The sequence below is a fragment of the Idiotropiscis lumnitzeri genome, chromosome 20 (genome assembly GCF_059441095.1).
Source record: "Idiotropiscis lumnitzeri isolate Australia: NSW breed Sydney's pygmy pipehorse chromosome 20, RoL_Ilum_1.0, whole genome shotgun sequence".
Taxonomy (NCBI): Eukaryota; Metazoa; Chordata; class Actinopteri; order Syngnathiformes; family Syngnathidae; genus Idiotropiscis; species Idiotropiscis lumnitzeri.
In genome coordinates, this window is record NC_142410.1 from 8,624,000 (window position 1) to 8,642,609 (window position 18,610).

An 18,610-nucleotide genomic window follows, 5' to 3' on the forward strand; every position below is an offset into this window, starting at 1 on the left:
ACATCAACACAATTATTATCGTTTTTATTTTTTTTTTTTAATATACATGTACACAAAAGGTAGCGTTTACTCAACTAATCACTTACTTGTTCGACAAATTTCAATCTGCATCCCGCGCTCATAAATGACAAATGAAACTTTGTGCCCTCGCTCTTGTTGGGATCCCGCAGGGTTCCTCTTTAGCTCCCCTTTCTTTTATAATCTATGCTTATCCTCGGAGAGATTTTCTGGAGATTTTTTTTTTTTTTTTTGTCCTTCAGCATCATCGGCCATTCGGAGTCGTACACCAAACTGTGCTGCAAGGGCTTCTGCATCGACATCCTGAAGAAACTCTCCCGCACCATCAAATTCTCCTACGACCTCTACTTGGTCACCAACGGCAAGCACGGCAAGCTAGTGCGGGGCACCTGGAACGGGATGATCGGCGAGGTAAGTGGTCCCTTCCTCCATCAAAGAAAGAAACAAAAAGTTTTGCAGCGACTTCTAAAGTCGACAATTCCAACGAACAAAAAAAAAAAACATTTGCCGCAGGCTCCTCGAGTGTTGTTGCGCTTTCACCTGCGGGGGCAAAACAAGCGTTTGCATCTTTAAATTTGCTGCCAGTCATAAGTTACCGCCGAGAGCCGAGACTCAAAAGCTGCCGTTTGGGCGAACTTTCGAATTCTTTGGAAGTGACAAAAGAACTTTTTGACGTTGTTGAAAAGCGGTTAGCAGCGAGTCTTAAAAATGAGTAATGACATTTTATCAGCTTTGCATCAATGAAAATCTGCTTTAAAGCAATAAATGAGCCCTATAACCTTTTCTTAATTTATTTATTTACTTATTTTTGAAACATCATTTGTCTTTATGCAGCAGTTCAAGCTGCAGTCGCTCGACCCGAAATAAAGCGCGGCGAATGAAGGTTTTCAGCCGTTTCGAGATGGAACCAATCGATAATTAACTTGTAATGTATGCGTTATGTCGTCTTTCTCCACGCTATTACGGCTGAAAGGCTCCCAACAGACACCTGCCTCGCCGCCGTGTCGTTTCTTTGATGGACTCTAAAGTGGGTCATTGGTGTGACGGCGTGCATGCGCGCACACATGGTGCCACGCACGCACATATGCATGCGTTAAGGGCCGCATCAAAGAGCTGCATGTGAGAGCAAGGCGACGCGAGCAGGTGTTTTTCTACAGACGGGCCTTGCATGTGCATCTGCTCCCGGTGTGTGTGCGTGTGTGTGTGTGTGTGGGGGTGCGTGTGTATACAGTGCAGGGCTTATGTGTGTGCGTGTATTCTGTGATGGCTGGCAAAATGATTCGTCGCTGCAACGTCGCTACGTTTTCTGAAAATATAAATATTAAGTGATGCCTTATACGCCATTGAGGAATATTTGAGGTAAACCACCAATTGGTACTGGAGCTGTGATTAATTCTAGTCACAAAAGTGTTTCTTGTTTCTTGTGATGGTCTACATGCCCGCTGACTTACGTGAATATTCACTGCTGTATGTAATGTTCAGCTAGACCTACCAAGTGAGTTTTAGTCTGCTGGTCTAACATAATCAAGAAATTATGATCGTATTTATGATCTGTTGATTTCACACGTATTTAAATAAATTTAAATTTTATTTTATTTTATTTTATTTTATTTTATTTTATTTTAATTTAATTTAATTTAATTTAATTTAATTTAATTTAATTTAATTTAATTTAATTTAATTTAATTCAATTTAATTTTATTTTATTTTCAATTTTATTTTCAATTTTATTTTCAATTTTATTTTATCATATTTTCCTATGTTATTTTGTCACATTCGCGTCATATTTTTACCCCAATGTCATATTTTTAAGTGAGAGTTTTTATCCAATGACAATTCAGCTAGCTTGTGTTGCCAGGCAGATTTCAGAGTACTCGTGGTACGTTATATTCATCCAAGGCCTTCAGAATGAACCGTGCGGGCGTCTGTGAGTGTGAGTAGACGTTGATAGACCGTTGCGATAGCCAATCAGATCACGAGGTGGTGACAGTGAGCCTTCTCGCAGGCCTCGCGTGTCCTGTGATTCGATAATCACTTGTGAGGGGTGCAAATCGATATATAGTCTTGCTTTTCTAAGCCACGGTGGCCGAATGAGGGAAAAGTGCGCATTTGATTGTAGTTATATCTCCAAGGTCATTTATTCTCATTCCCTAAGTGCTAAACGTGTCTTTGCAGGTTGTGTACAGACGCGCCGACATGGCCATCGGCTCGCTCACCATCAACGAGGAGCGCTCGGAGATCATCGACTTCTCCGTGCCGTTCGTGGAGACGGGAATCAGCGTCATGGTCGCCCGCAGCAACGGCACCGTCTCCCCGTCCGCCTTCCTCGGTGAGGACTTCCACAGCTCCTCCCGCTTTCTCCCGGGATGGCCTACTTTTAAAAACTCAACTCCTCAGGAAAATTTTCTATTAAGCCGATAACTAAATCTCCCGCATCCGCCTCCCGAAGAACAAATCCATGCCTACTGACGTTTGTCTCCTCTGCAGAGCCGTACAGTCCGGCCGTGTGGGTCATGATGTTCGTCATGTGCTTGACTGTAGTGGCCGTGACGGTTTTCGTCTTTGAGTACTTCAGCCCAGTCGGGTACAACCGCAGCCTGGTGAGCGCCAAAGGTGAGTTTTGGAGAAAACGGCCCGAGCCGATCCGGCTCACCTCCGTCCCAGCCCGTGTCGGCTTCATGGGTTGCGGCTAATCAATCCAAGCATGCACTTCTGACAGAGTGCGCCCGCTTCGGCTGGTCTGAAAGGTCACTTTTGCGTTTTTTAATTAGTGTTCGTCAGCGCGCTAATCGAAGGTAAGATGGATGATGGCGGCGGCTCACGCTCAGCTTGTGGCGTGATGGAACGTGTGAGACGTTTTCCGTCTAAAGTTTGAGCTGAGATACAAACGCGTAGTGTTGTTTTTAATCGGAGTATATCGTGTCGCCATTGAAAAATTTCAATCTTATAATTGGACGGAATCTTACCAAATTGGATTCGAATCGGAATGAGTCACAGCCTTATCGTTTCATAATCGGAGCGATTTGTCTCTCATCATAATCGGAGTAAATCCTGTCACATATCGTACGCGGCGTAAATGATCTCACGTTGCATCGCCATTTGAGTGTCGTTGGAAATTGCAATGAATCGTACGGTGATCGGAACATATTGGATCATAAATCGAGTGACTCGTTTTGAATCATTTTCGGAGGGATTCGGACGGAAAATGGAGTGAATCGTAATTTGAGTTCCACATTTCATGTAATTGGAGTGTATGATATCGTATCTGGCCCTTTTCCTCCAGCTCCGGGCGGCCCCACCTTCACCATCGGCAAGTCGGTGTGGCTGCTGTGGGGCATCGTGTTCAACAACTCGGTGCCCATCGAGAACCCCAAAGGCACCACCAGCAAGATCATGGTGCTCATCTGGGCCTTCTTCGCCGTCATCTTCCTGGCCTCGTACACGGCCAACCTGGCCGCCTTCATGATTCAAGAGCAGTACATCGACACGGTGTCGGGGCTCTCCGACAAGAAGGTGAGAGCTCCTACCAAGCCTTTTAGGATGCCCGGGCACCAGCGGGGAGCCCGGTTGCCTCCTAGAGAGAATCAATATGTGACGTTAATCAAAGTGGACTTTTTGTGAGGAGTGTTTGTCCATCAATATTCCGGCCTTGTGTGCTCGCATTCCTCATCTTGCTTCAAAATACACACGTCGCTAAATGTCACCTGTGGTCGATCAGGAAACCCTTTCTTGGAAGCACCCGTTCACTGTTACTGGGAGTTAGATTTGTTTGTACACTTCTCGTACCTTCCATTTTTCAGTTAGTTATTTTTTGGTCATTCGTTTCTTTGATAGTTTGTTCATGAGTTGGACACTTATTTTTTGGGTTTCTGTGAATTCAGAAGTTAGCTACTTTTCTGTTTAGTGAATGTTTTTTTTTTTTGAGGGGGGGGGGTTGTTAGTGCGTTAGTACCCAGCATTTTTAGTTGATAATTTTTATTGGATACTTTATTAGGTTTTTTTCGGTTAGTTAGTTGGTTTTTGCTATTTTTTTTCAGTTTTTCTGTCCATTAAGAAATTAGTTAATTTTCTGTTTAGTGAATTTTCTTTTTTTTTTTAAATTATTTTTATTTTTTTTTTAGTTAGTTTATACACTTATAGTACTTAGCATTTTTCACTTTGTCAGTTTCTTTATCGGTTAGTTCGCATTTTTTTGCTATTTTTTGCTGTTTCTCTGTCCATTCAGAAATTAATTTTCTGTTGAGTGAATTTTCTTTTTTTTTTTTTTATTTGTTTATTTTTATTAGTTTGTTAGTTTATTGATTTACTTATTACTTAATTTAATTGTTACCTTGGCCATTTAATTTGAAAGTTTGTAATTTAGTCAATTAATTTATGTTTGCTTTTAGCTTGTTGGCTTCTTATTACACTTTTTTTTCATTATTAAGTAGAATTGTTCATCCGTTCGTTCGTGTTCATCACTTGGGTTATTGTTTATTCATTTGTAACTTTAGTCAAAGTTTCTGATCGTTTGTTTGTTGGCTCGTATCGCTAATTATGTTTCATTGGTTGGTTGGTGCGTTAGTTAGTCTGTTAGTTAGTTCACAGTAACTTTGTTCTCCCAGGAAGATTCGCATGTTTTGAGATCGTCTGCGCTCTGTTGAGCTCTTTGTGGCCGTGCAGTCCCGTGAGGCCTGAGCAACAAAGCCACACATTTTGGCGCTCTCGGAATCTTGCGGCTGATTCGACGGCGAAGAAAATACGCTTCTAAAATTGGATTTAAGTGAGAAGTGCCTCATCCGCCCCCCCCCCCTCCTCCCCTTGCCTTCACCTCCATTCTTCCTCCGAGTCCTCGCTTCACCCGCTTTCCTCATTTACATGTCTTTTTACTACTCACGCATTCCTTATTCTTTCCCCCCCACTCTCCCTTCCCGTCAGGCCCTCTTCTTTCCACTCCACTCCTCCTTTTTCTTCCTCTCATCCCGTCATCACGTCTCCTTGGTCTCCCTGCAGTTCCAGAAGCCGCACGAGCACTACCCCCCCTTCCGCTTCGGGACGGTCCCGAACGGCAGCACCGAGCGCAACATCCGCAGCAACTATCCCGACATGCACACGCACATGATGAAGTACAACCAAAAGGGGGTGGAGGAGGCGCTCGACAGCCTCAAAACGGGGTACGGTCTTTTTTTTTTTTTTTAACCGCACAAAAGACTTATTTTTAACTCGCCCTCTTGCCACTTCATTTGATGACACTTTTTTTTTTTTTTTTTAGTAGCGCATATTTCAGGAATGTGGTGGATATATTTTTAGATCAAGAAAATCACGTCTAGTGCCTCATTTGTATTTCAAAGTGCTGTCTTATAGGTTTTTTTTTTATGTGTGGGAGTGGAGTGAGGGGCATTGGCCTATATTTGGGAGAGTAAAAAAGACAGATTGATGTCACGGTCAATTTTCTCAAGAGAATTTTGCTGGAAATGTCTAGCAATGAGGATTTTTCACAGCATACAGAAATTGAAAAAAAATATTTGAAAATTCATCATTCATTCACTGCCGTTGACGTGTATGGACGCCAAAACGAACATTAATTTTACGCGGGCTGGCAGTGAATGAGTCAACTAGTTAAGAAGTTTAACATTTTCACATAATCCCAAAGTCCTTCCTACTAATTTGTCGTGCAGCAAGCTGGACGCGTTCATCTACGACGCGGCCGTGCTCAACTACATGGCGGGCAAGGACGAAGGTTGCAAGCTGGTGACCATCGGCAGCGGCAAAGTGTTTGCCACCACCGGCTACGGCATCGCCCTGCAGAAAGACTCACGCTGGAAGAGGCTCATCGACCTGGCGCTGTTGCAGTTCCTCGGCGACGGTGGGTGACCGATCAAAAAAAAATAAAAATAAATAAATAAATCTTTCGCGAGGCTTTTGTGTCGAGTTGAGTAGACAAATACGTGGACCCCTGCCTTGCTGTGTTTGTGTTCTCGAGGGAAATGTCATGGTCTTATCAGTGGAGTTGTCGCCTTGAAAATGAGAAAGATATATCACAATTTTTAACTCTAGTGATGTCAAAGCGATTAAATTTTAAAAATTAAAAAATGTAATAAAATATATATTTTTTTAACTAATTAATTGCAAAAAAATTCCATAATTTATTGCGATTAATCACATTATTTTTTTTCTATTTTTCGCGAAGCTTTTAACGGTGTTTACTTGAATAACGTCTTCTAAAATTACCAAATAATGAGAAGTAACTGAGTTCAAATATTTATAATAAATTTTATTTAAAATAAAAAATCACGAGCCAACGCTTTAATTCTGACATCCCTATTTTGAAGATTTATGTATCACAGAATATATGACCATTCCTTGACTTTTTTTTTTTTTTTTCACTCGCATCCTGCGCCTAACCGCATGAAAAGGAAAGATATGGATGACTGCAGTCCCCTTATTGCTATGCAGCAGTTTGTTTTGCAGCAAGAAGGCAGGCATTGGGTGAAAAATGAAATCCCCGGGAATGGCGAGAGTGTGTGATTATCTACATTATACAAACACACACACACACACAACGTATACATGGACATAAAGAAACCATGAAGGCTGTTGGTATGGAGTTAATATTCCTACCTCCACGGAGAGCTTTAAGTCACAACACATATCCATAAACATATTCTTTTGTGCTTTCCATGATGCTTATGGACAACCGAGTGATACGACGGGCCATGCGCCTGCTGTGTTTATTTAATTTAATTTAATTTAATTTAATTTTAATTTAATTTTAATTTAATTTTAATTTAATTTTAATTTAATTTTAATTTTAATTTAATTTAATTTAATTTAATTTAATTTAATTTAATTTAATTTAATTTAATTTAATTTAATTTAATTTAATTTAATTTAATTTAATTAATTAATTTATTTATTTATTTATTTAACGGTATTGCACGTGCGCCCCATTCCAGGTGACACGCAGCGCCTGGAGACGGTGTGGCTCTCAGGCATCTGCCAGAACGAGAAGAACGAGGTGATGAGCAGCAAGTTGGACATTGACAACATGGCGGGCGTTTTCTACATGCTGCTGGTGGCCATGGGCCTCAGCCTGCTGGTGTTCGCCTGGGAGCACCTGCTCTACTGGAAGCTCCGCCACTCGCTGCACAAGTCTCACAAGCTCGACTTCCTGTTGGCCATCAGTCGGGTGAGTCCTGCCGGTTCGAGTGGAGGTGGGAAATATGGCCACTTGGATTCTCTAAGTATTTAAAAACTAAAAAAAATTGACTGAAAAGCGCAATAAGATTGTGCGTCACCTTTTGTTGGCATTTCAGTCTTGAAATTATTATTATTATTATTATTATTATTTCAAGTAGACATTTTTGTTGCAGTAGTGTAAATCAGATTTAAAGAAAATGTAAAATTTTTAAGGATCAATGACATCCTGGAATATTTCCTTTTAATTACATTTTAATTGAAATTTATTGATTTATTTTTTTTTAATTAAGGATTTGATTTGAGGATATTAAATGTTATTATAATCCTAAAATCTAAATCAATGGCTTTTTCATTTTTACTTTGAAACTGCAATTAGAGAATTTTTAAGAACTTTGCAATCAGCATTGTATAGAATATATGATTCAATTTAAAAATTATATCAAAATTAAGGTCTTGATAATGGATGGAAAAATTAAATATTTATTATAATTCAGTATTTTTTTAAGGATATAAGAACTGCTTTGAATACATATTTTTAATTCTTTTTTTTATTATTAAGGCCTTATTTTTTTTCAAAGTTCTGAAATTTAACCCTCAAATATTTTTTCTTTTTTTTTTTTTTTACATTAGAAATTAAATTTAGCAAAAAGTCATTGTCATGTTTTGTGCATCCTCAGTACTTGCTTGTTGTTCCTGGAGGCTTGCCTAATGTTGGCACTTTTACTGACTTACTGGGTGTCTGTAATTGGATCTGTTGTCTGACAAAACAGCTCAGTAAAGGGAAAATGGTTGCGGCTCCGTTGGAAATGTTTTACACAAAGTCCCATTGACACATCAGCTTAAATTGATGTTTTGCGCGGCGTAATTAAAAACCTTTACTGTAGAGTAGGGAGGAGATAAAAGCAAAAAGAACCACTAATTTGGATCCATGTTCAGAATTTAGCTTTTAAGGCTCATTCGCAATTAGCGGTAAATCACCAGCCGCTTAGATGGCGGCGTTATTTTTGCGAAATGCGACCATTGAGACGTCAATGGACTCCAGCCAGTCTTCGGTGTAATTACACCATTGAGCCCGGATCAGGGTACTTTTTATCAGATTAACAGCTAAATGACTATCAGATCGTTAATCCGTCCCCTGAGGGGCCAAATTAAATTTAGCTTTTCTTTTTTTTGGGAATCTCTCTTAGAGTTAGCGTCGCGATTCGTTCCGGGGGCTTTGTCTTGGCTTGTGAGTTTAGTGGGCCGTTAATTCATGCGGAGGCTCATAGGGTGTCTGGAATAAGTTGGAAAGGTTCTTGCTTTTGTATCTAGCTGTCTGGAAAGTGGTGACTGGTAAAGCACCAAAATCTAACACTTCAGCTATTGAGTTGGGTCCAAGGATATTCTTTAGAATTGTCATTCGTTTTTTTCCTCTTTCAGGGTATCTACAGTTGCTTCAAGGGTGTGGAAGATCACGGCCGTTCTTCCAGTCTGGCCAAACCCGACCTGACATCCAACTACGCCCAAGCAAACATGTTGAAGATGCTGCGCACCGCCAAGGACTTGGTCTCCACCGCCAATGTGGAGAGCTCTCTGGACAACGCCACCAAGACCATCGAGCACTTCAGCCGACACAGTGGTGGTGGCTTGCCAGTCCGCCATGTCGCCGCCGAGACGGTCCCCGGAGGCTTTGCGTACGTCACGGAGAACCACGCATGCTTCCCGCAGAAACCCATCTCCCCGCAGAGGTGTGTCAGCAGGCCCACGCCACTGCGCTACACACTCCCAACCCACTCCACGTCCTGTCTGTACGAGCGCCCGCTTCCCGTCTCCAGCCTCAGCAGCCCGCACCTGGCGGTCTGTGAAACGCTCCCCCATCAGCATCCCCGGCAATACCAGACTACCGGACGACTCTATGTGGACACCCACCCCCACTCGAGATTCATCTCGTACACAGACCTGCAGCTGCCTGACATCTACACCTCCCATCCCGCCCCCCTGGCCCAAAACCAACACCCGGAGGGAGGCATCCACCAGAGGAAACGGAGGTCGAAAAGCTTCCAGTGTGGAGATGGCGATGCAGAGAGAAGGAAGTACAGGGATCATGAAAAGAATAAAATCAGCCTCAGTGAGCTCAAAGCCAACAAGCTCCAAGGAAACCACATCTCTGCCCCCAGCGTGGAGAGTATCTACTCGGTTGAGGGGACGTGTCCTCCGGTGGAGAACTACAGTTCCTGGCCTCCGGAGGATCTCTTGCTGAAGGGAAGACGTAGGCGCCGTCGCCCCTCATTCCTGAAAGCAACATGGGGTAGTGAGCAAATCCACCAGCTGGAAGAGTCTCAGTCATCCCTTTCCAGCCAGTCGCCCTCCACACTTCCTGACCTATTCCCATGCATCCTCACGCCGACCACGGCTGCAAAGGCCCACAACCCGGCCCACCTCCGGAACAACCTGTGCCTCCCGCGGAACCAGGCCTACCTCCACATAAGGGAGGATCACAGGAAGCCTACTGGCCGTAAAGGCCAACTACTGAGGTATTCCCAGTCCAGCCATCTCCCGACATATGGTGAGGCGGTGCGGTACGGTGCCGGGTTAGGCCAGGGGATGGTACGGAGAGCTAGCAGACAGTATGCCCACTACCTGAACTCCTATCCTGGCCTACCACTCTACCACTCGCCCCTCAACCTGCAAAACCACAACCAGGCCCCAGGCGGTCATCCAGCAGCCAGCCCCGTATGCCAGCTGCTGGCCTGCGGTGGGGGACGATGCAGGGGTCAACGGGCCTTGCTGTACCAGGACAGCGTTTACGGAGCTTACGGGATCTATCAGAGCTCCCAGACTGGTTCGGAGACGCAAGGAAGTCAGGGAGGAGTCGGCCAGGCAGCGGGGAGCCCCTGCGTTCTCCGGCCCTGGAGACGGGTGTCCAGTTTGGAGTCGGAGGTGTGAAAGGGGAATTTACAACTGACCACTGTGGAGAAGGTTGGCTTGTCTGGTTGTTTGGGAGACCTGGTGTTAAAATGGATGTTAACATATGTACCTAAGGTCGGATCCTCTTGCTTGTGCGTTTTGTGTGCACTGAATTGTCCGTGGTGTCGCCGCGTGGTCGAAGTATAACCAGAATTGTCATGCTGTGATGTTCGTGGTGTGCATATTTTACCGTGGACGGGACTCAAACTCTGGTGTCATGTCGCCAGCTGCGAGGAGATAGCGGCGGGGATTAAAGGATCACATCTTTCCAAACTGTCACCAAAAACAAAAAGAAACACAAAGCTGCACTGTAGCAACGTGTCATGAAAGAATGCACATGTGAAGAGTTTAGAAAATGTTTTGACAGTTGCAGAGCTTTGCAAGGATGACATAATCAGTTTGAGACATCTGCAAACAGACATCAGGTAACTTCTTCAAAGCGGCTTTCTATTTTTATAACAACATATTACTGTAGATTATTATCGTCGGAGAAGAAGAGTCGCACGGATCCGTAAGCTTTGTCTAAGCTTATTGTTACACGTTTTGATGGCGTTTGTTGGTCGGCTAGCTTGTTTGTTAGCAGGATTACACGACCCTGTTAAACATCCTCCTAATGCTAATTGCTAACCTTAACCTAGCTTCCAACACTAGCCTTACACCCTCTCTAAAATCCTGGGACTGTCAATGTCCAATTCTATCAAAATAAAATAATTACGTCATCCCAACAACCAGGAAGTAACCTGCTAACAAGCAAACGTAGCAAAGCTCAGTCAGTCACGGTTTGATCTGTTCTAGCTTAGCCTTTTACATGTTGTGGGTATCCTTGCGAATGTGTCTCCAGTTAGCCGCTACTGAATGACATTATCGACGCGTGTAGCAGCTAAAGAGCCCGATATTTCCCTCAGGGGTTGACAGAGACCAAAAAAAAAAAAAAGCTAAGTCGAAGGAGGTTGGACTCAAACGGACTGAACTAAAGAACATTTTGCTAACTAATGTAACACAATGTAGCTCTACTGCCGCCAAATGGTCAAAAAAAGAAATGTTTTGGGCAAGAAGATGATTTGTGAAACGCAGTCCACATGAACACAAACTGCAAGAATGGTATCTGGACAGCACTGACCAGCACGAGGTGTCTTATTCATTCAACCATGGGCTCTTCACTGGGTCACTTTGCGGGGCCGCAATACAGCACAGAGAACACACAAGGGCCTCACCTGACGTAGAATATTTATTCCAAAATGTTATATCTGTAAGACGAAAATGTGTTATTTGAGTGTCCATCATATAATCTACTTACAATAGGAATTTATAGTCACTCACAAATTTTCTAATCACGTTACTGGCACATTGTGTCAAGCTAGCATATTTGTTACTATTGTACTACCGCGCTCAGTTTGCCTATTAGGATTTTCATCGCCCTCTCTTTTCCACTCTTTTGTATTCCCTCGTCGTCCCTGCTTCCCTCCCGCCACTTCTAATTGCTTAATGATCAATTTTTAAATGAGGTGATTGAAAGCTATTATACTATCTATATTACCCGTTGCCCTCACCCTGTAATTAATCACTTAGACCAATTAAAGAGCCTTTTTGGAAGACTACACATGCGTGTCTATTTTTGTAAATAGCCCATCCTGATTCGTGTCGGCAAGCTAAGCGAGAGTTTTACCTTCACAAAGGGGTGTGAGTTCGCGGTTCTGAATAGGGTTTGGGGGTTCAGATTAGGTGTTAGCGTTTGCCATTTGGGTTTAAGGTTGGGAGTAGGGTTAAAGGTTAGGGTTAGGACAGTGTTTAAGATTTTCATTCCCGTATATGCTTAGGAGTTACACGTTGGGTGGAAGTAAAGGTTAAGTAAGAGGTTTGGCGTGGGCAAACTTTTTGATTGGCGGGCCACAATAGGTTTTAAAATTTGACAGAGGGGCCAAACCAGGAACAGATGGATGGTGTTTTTTGGTCGCCTCACCGCATCGGAGAAAAAAACATTAACAAGGATTATTGATTCAATTTTTTTCAAGTTCGGCGGGCCGGATTAAAATGTTTAACGGGCCGCATGTGGCCCCCGGGCCGTAGTTTGCCCATGCCTGGGTTAGAGGTTAGGATTAGGTTTCTGAGTTAAATTCTTACTTCCTCCTCTATTTTCTCTCATTTATCCTCTGTCTAGCCCTATTCCCGTTTTTGATTAAAGAACATTACAACTATTAAGAAAAGGTTACAGAATTGTGATGAGAAATCAGACCAAAGGAAAGCAACAACAAAAAAAAAACATAACCTCCAAATGTTAACGTGGCAGTTCCGTGGACTCCTGTCTACCGATAATGTTTGTATGCACACAAATAATCCAATCCACTCCCCTCAAACCTCCCCACAACGAATAAATTACTTTTTACGTCCAGTTAATAGCTGCTCCAAGTCACCTTGAGACAAAAAGGCTTGTAGATGAAACTGCAAGGGTGTGGGAGTGAGGTGAAAAGAGTCGGAGTGAAGTAGATAAGACCATGTGGGATGACTCGAGGTGGAAAAAGTTGGGGCTACGTCGACTGAGGACAGTTGGTCCGAGAGCGCCGATAGATCAAAAGCACAAGAGAGGGAGACACTTAGGTGACTGAGTAGAGGAGATAACAGCGAGGCATTGCAACGATAGGGTGGCGAAAGGAGCGACGCGAGGGGGCCGAGATATACACGAGAACAGGTGGGGAAGGCAAGTGAGAGATCTATTTCTGTGGTTGCGAGACGAGGGGTGTTAATGAGAGAATACGGAGGAAAAGTGGGAGACGTTTGAGTAGAAATCCCTGCGAAGGTGTCTGGAAACCTCGTTCGTCAAAGAAGATGAAAGTCGCAATGCGGCGTCCTCGGCAGACCGCCTTTGACGTTGTGACGTCGGCAGTTTGCAAACGAATCCTTCAAAGTATAATCTGACAATTATTTGTTCCAATAAAATCGGGGCTAGCGTCGGGATTGGATGAAGAAACAACAGCTAAAATCGGCCGGCATACCGGTGACATTAGGGGTTCTGAGTTCAGGTTAGTTTTTCGGTAAATGGTTCAATGTTGGAGATTTGAGGCAGGGGGACAAGGCAAAGGTTCAGATAAAGGTTTAGAGGTTTGAATTAGGATAAAAAAACAAAGTCTGGTTAGTTTTGGGTTAGGCCTTACAAATTAGGGTTGGGATTAGAGGGTATGATCAAAGGTTTATCACCGAAAACTGCCAAAACCACTCTCTGTCTATTGTGTGTGTGTGTGTGTGTGTGTGTGTGTGTGTGTGTGTCTCGGGCCCAGGCCGCAGCTTGTCTCCCAATCCGATACGATTGGATCTGCCAGCCAGCAGGAACGTTAATTACTGGGCCAATCTCCAGGCACAATCGTTTCCCATCTCGACCCATTCAGGCAGCCCCGGAAACCAGACCCTGCCTCCCATTCAGACAAGATTTCACGAGGCGGGGGTGGTGGAAAGAATGTAATCAAATAAGCGGAACAATAACGATGGAATCCAGAGAAATAACCCCTCCTCCCCCCAATTGTGCGAGTTTAAATATTAAACGTCCTTTGCAATCTCCAAAATAGCCGGGGTGATGATGGATAATGGAGCTCTCGGCAGGGGAATGCGTCTGTCAGTGAGTTAAATCGAGGCTAAGCGACTTAATGAGACAGATTGCATCTTAATTGACAAATCAAAGCCACTTGTTTTTCTATGAATGACATCACAACCTCCCGCTTTCCCGTTCATCAAGTCTAAAATATTCCGCCGAAGGTAAATGCTACACGGGCGTGGCTCAGCATCTTCCTTCACCGCCATCAAGCTGTTCTCATCAGCTTGGCAGTCGGCCTGATTTTTCATCCCGTCACCACTGTCACAAATTCCATTAGGCCGCATCCGCCAATCTACCGGCGCACCAATTTTCCGATGAGTGTCTGCGGGGCAATTTGGATGCGGCACATCCAGGTGCTGCCTTCCATCCGGCACGATCCATCATCAGCCAGAAACCCGAAAGGACAAACACTGAAGCGCACCAAGTACATGACCGAGGAGGAACGGGTCGCTGGGTTGCGTAGCGGGTATCGCACCCTGCGGCAAACACACCGTCCATTTTCCTTTCACTCTTCCAAGATTATGGGGCCCTTTTGGCAGCCGCTACATCGTCAAAGCTTCTCGGGGTCAGCTGCCAACGGCCCAGCATCCCGCCCCACAGAACACCGTCACTTCCCGGGATGACAACAGACAAAGCCGGTTTTGTGACCCAATAGCCAGAAGCTTGACTCATTCTTCTGGAAAATGTCCATATCTGGAGGACGGAAGACAAACAATATCGTTGACAAAAATGCAGTGAAAGGGCTAGATGATACTCAGATACTTTAGAAATTTAGTAATTTGGTTTTATCTGAACTGAACCCAGTCTGGATCCTTCAGAAGCATACCGAGCATTGGGTGGAGAACCCGTTGAATCGATTAACGAAGCTTCAGATCATCAGATCTGTTGGTTCCAGTTCCAATCTAGCCGCTATTCTTTCTCTTTATTGCCTTCTGCCAGATACTTACATTCGCCAATATTTCCTTCTTTGATCCCTTCTTCCTTAGGATCAGTCCAGTGCCATGAATTCTGCTGATTTGTCTTTCGGTACCAATCGCTCAAATCCCAACCGAGCTTTTTTGGATCCGTCTACCCCACAAAGACCACAAAGTCATTAGACGAACAGGCGATTTGAACGGATCAGTCCCAGTCCGGTCTCGGACCACCATAGGCATGATTGATGGTTCTTGGTGTACCTGACCGAATTTGCAAAGCACTCCGGAAGAAATCCTTTCTGGTGGAGAGCAAATTCGTCACAATTCTCTTTTTCTTCTGGCAATCTGTTAATCAATGGGATGTCTCGAGTTTCTTGTGGGTGACATTGCAAGAACAGGATGTAATAGAAGAGACCGATGTGACGTACCCTGACTTGAGCTAAGTCCATTTCAGTCTGCGTCCCGGAGGAAATCAAAAAGACAGCAGTGGCTATTAGAAATTTGGGGAGATAATTCCAAAACCCGCTGGGTTTACGAACACTGGGACAGTCATCCAGATTGTTTCGAGTGTTGATCTTTTTCATATTCCTTCTAGATTATTAATAAACACAACCAACCTTTTGAGATAAGCAATTTTCAAGAAAAGGACAATCTTTTCCACAGTGACTTTCCGTCGTGTTTTACAGCGTCGCTGAATACTTGTCCATCTCCTCGTCCTCCTTCTGTCTCTCTCTCACTCACTGGTCCAGATGCTAAATCAGGTCGTTTAGCCAGAGGCTACACATGATGTTGCTTTTTTTTTTCGACAACACACAACGCCTTACTGACGGAAAACTAAAGATGACCAAAAAAAAACAGCACTACAGGCTTTGGAATTTAATATGAAAGCATACCGAAAGTGATTGTGACTTAACAGTAAGCTGAAACTCTAACATGCTAACCGTTAGCACAAAAGCTAAAGTAACACTCTCTGGGTGTTAAATCAATCAGAACTGAACTGTTCTGGTTTTCTTAGAGGGAACGTGTTTTTTTTAGAATATATGAAATGAGAAAAATACAGCGTGAAGATTTCTTGCTTCCCACATCCATACGTTATCTCCCGGGGGGGCAGAGTTCACAACGATGTTCATTTTGCAGCTGTTGCCGCTTCTCATTTTGTCCTTTTGGGGTTGCAGGGCAAGAAAGATGGGCAAGGGGATGTGGAGCGTAAAGTCATTAAAAGGTTCCGTGACACTTTGCACACCTTCAATTTGTCCGTGACCTCCCAAAATTCCCCGCAGGCGTACTTTCGCACACAACCTGCGCACATTTTCATTTTCACAGTAAACGTCCCAATTTCACCCGCGTAAAAACATCTAAAGGTGTGACTCACCTAAAATGCCGTGACCCTACAACCGTCATTTTTGTGATTTGAGGCACAAAAGCCGAGGTTTGAATGGAACATTAAGGTCCTGTGGGACTCGGTTGAAACGAGTCTGCGCATTTTCGAAATACGAGAGGCAAACAGGAAGCGGCGCCTGATGTGATAAGGCCGAATTAAAGAGTATTAAATGCTGCGTCGAAATTACACCCCCCTTCGCCTCTCGCTCTCAACTCAGTATGCGACGGTTTGAGATAGATGATCACGTCGCCGCTCATTTAAAGGCCCGAGCCGGGAAATCGGCATGAATAGGAACGCGACCTGAGAAGTGCGACTGGCCGTAACCTAACTGATGGCAAACGAGTCACGCGCTAAACTTTTTTTTTTTCCCTACAATGGCGATACATGAAATGAACATGGGACGTAGTGAAGCAGCCTGACCTCTGCGAAATGAGCGTGGACGCCTCTGAATGCGGCAGATCCGCCTCTTTGTCCTCTTTGAAGCGATAAATGTCATCTTCAAGATCGTCGCCATCAATACTCCATGATAGGACAACACACACACACACACACACACACTCAAAGTAGAACCAATGAAAAGGTGCCGACGATCATGATGGTTTCATGTCACGGAAATGGAGTGCGCCGCAATAAAACAACCGCAAGGGTTTGTTTCGCAGGACGAAACGCTCCAATAAAAACATAAAATATTGCGTCATTGACCCGCTTTTTGAACCACAAACAACTTGGTGGAGACGCCACTGCAATCTTTTGGGACTGATTTTTTGTTTCCATGAAAATTAGGACAAGCCAACGGTAAGACGTCACAAAACTGAAGTGACCTTTGATTCAATTTAAAGTTCGAAATTTATTATCAAATTGTCAAAGCAGATTTATTTATTATTTTTATTTTTTATTTTTAGTCAACGAAGCAAGTTCAATCCAAATTGAGCATTTTCCCCCAAGTTATTTTATTTATTTATATATATATAAATATATATTCATTAGTATTATTATTATTATTATTTATTTATTTATTTATTAAAATATGCATTATTTTATTGCTATTGTTGTTGTCACCATTTTATTTTTTTTTTAAATAATAATGTTTGATTAAATTATTTTTTTAATCAGTGTCGGTTGGGAAAAGCAGGAATTTACTGCACATGTTATCGTGCATCCCATAATTGATAAATATTTATGTTCAAGAGGTGTGTCAACCAATCATTTAACATTTGTTATTGGTCTTTCTTCCCATCATGCAACGCTGCCGCTTCGCCATCATGCGTCCCGCCGGCACATCGGTTAGCCTGGACGGCGAAGGTCAAAGATGATGGCAATAAATGAGGTCTTGGATCAAAATGATGCACTGGGTTCAGCGATGGTTGCAGGTCGAATGGTAAGGACGCACTCATCCATTTTTTTTTTTCCACCCAAGATGCCGTAGTTGACATGTTGGAATGGGAAAAGTCTTAGATTTACCAAATCCATGCCATAACCCAGACCCATAACCCAAAAACTAACCACTTGGACCGAACCCGAGCATGACGCAACCAGAATCCTGAACCTCAATTCGAAAAGCTTCAATGTGATTCAGAATGAAATTATATAATAGAAAAACTAATATTAGTTCGCACTTTGACCTCACAGAAGCCCATCAAAGATACTTTGAAGTGATTTTTTTTAAGCCCTCACATGAACTAAATATACACCCAGGACTTTTTTGAAGCACTTCATAGCGACTTGAGTATTTGAAGAATGATTTTTTTTTTTTTTTTTTTAAATGACTCAACGGTGCTCAAAAACCGTTCTGATTCATTGCAGCGATTAGATTTTATTAATATTACAAAAATAAATAAATAAATAACATCCTGCTGTATGTCAAGTAAACGCCGTCTTCCGTTGAGGCAAAAAAAATAAAATAAAAACAGCGTATATGAATCACGGCTGTCATTTGCGGTTATTACCGCCGGCCGCAGTGATGGACGACGCGAGCCGAGCGACGGCGAAGGAAGCGGCCCCGAGGGCAGGAAAGATTGGGCCCCGTGTTGACGCTAATGATGATTACGTTCGAGATAATACCTGCAGCTTTCGTAAAAACGACTTGCCCGACTCGCAACGCGCTGAAAAGTTCAAAGGAAATATCAGTTGAGGGTTTAAAACGTGACTTAACGTCTCGCCGTCGCCGGCGACTCAACCTTTCGTCATTTTATTTTCTCTCCTCATTCTTTACACGCGAGCGGATTGATTTGGGCCGGCAAAACAGACGTGGTCAATATCTGATGAATATGACACGCATGCACGCACTCACGCCGGTGAGGGCGAGCGTAAAGGACAAATGAACAATGTCGCATTTCGCCGTGTGACATGAATCAAAAATCACACGCTTCCTAATTCTAATTTATTCACACAGGTGTCTTGCTGTTTTTCTTTATCGATCGTCATGATGGATATTTGTTATCGAGCAGGATAACGCCCCTTTCATAAAAAAAAAAATAAATAAAAAAATTATCCAGGTCTGTCCATTTAGACCAGGGGTGGGCAAACTACGCCCCGGGGGCCATATGCGGCCCGTTAAATGTTTTAATCCGGCCCGCTGAATTTGGAAAA

General features: G+C 43.4%; 1 protein-coding gene across 2 annotated transcripts in view; it reads left to right on the plus strand.

The window, feature by feature from the left end:
* The window catches only part of LOC148317514 (glutamate receptor ionotropic, NMDA 2C-like), a 29,675-nt gene extending 17,934 nt beyond the window's left edge, over positions 1–11,741 (plus strand). For both annotated transcript variants that reach the window (XM_088284697.1, XM_088284696.1), the window contains 8 exons: positions 261–429; positions 2,194–2,347; positions 2,506–2,631; positions 3,302–3,531; positions 5,011–5,171; positions 5,676–5,863; positions 6,954–7,186; positions 8,617–11,741. In XM_088284697.1, the coding sequence (XP_088140823.1) occupies positions 261–429; positions 2,194–2,347; positions 2,506–2,631; positions 3,302–3,531; positions 5,011–5,171; positions 5,676–5,863; positions 6,954–7,186; positions 8,617–10,122 (2,767 nt within the window). In that variant the 3' untranslated portion in view covers positions 10,123–11,741. The remainder of the gene's footprint in view (positions 1–260; positions 430–2,193; positions 2,348–2,505; positions 2,632–3,301; positions 3,532–5,010; positions 5,172–5,675; positions 5,864–6,953; positions 7,187–8,616) is intronic.
* Positions 11,742–18,610: the final 6,869 nt, after the last annotated feature.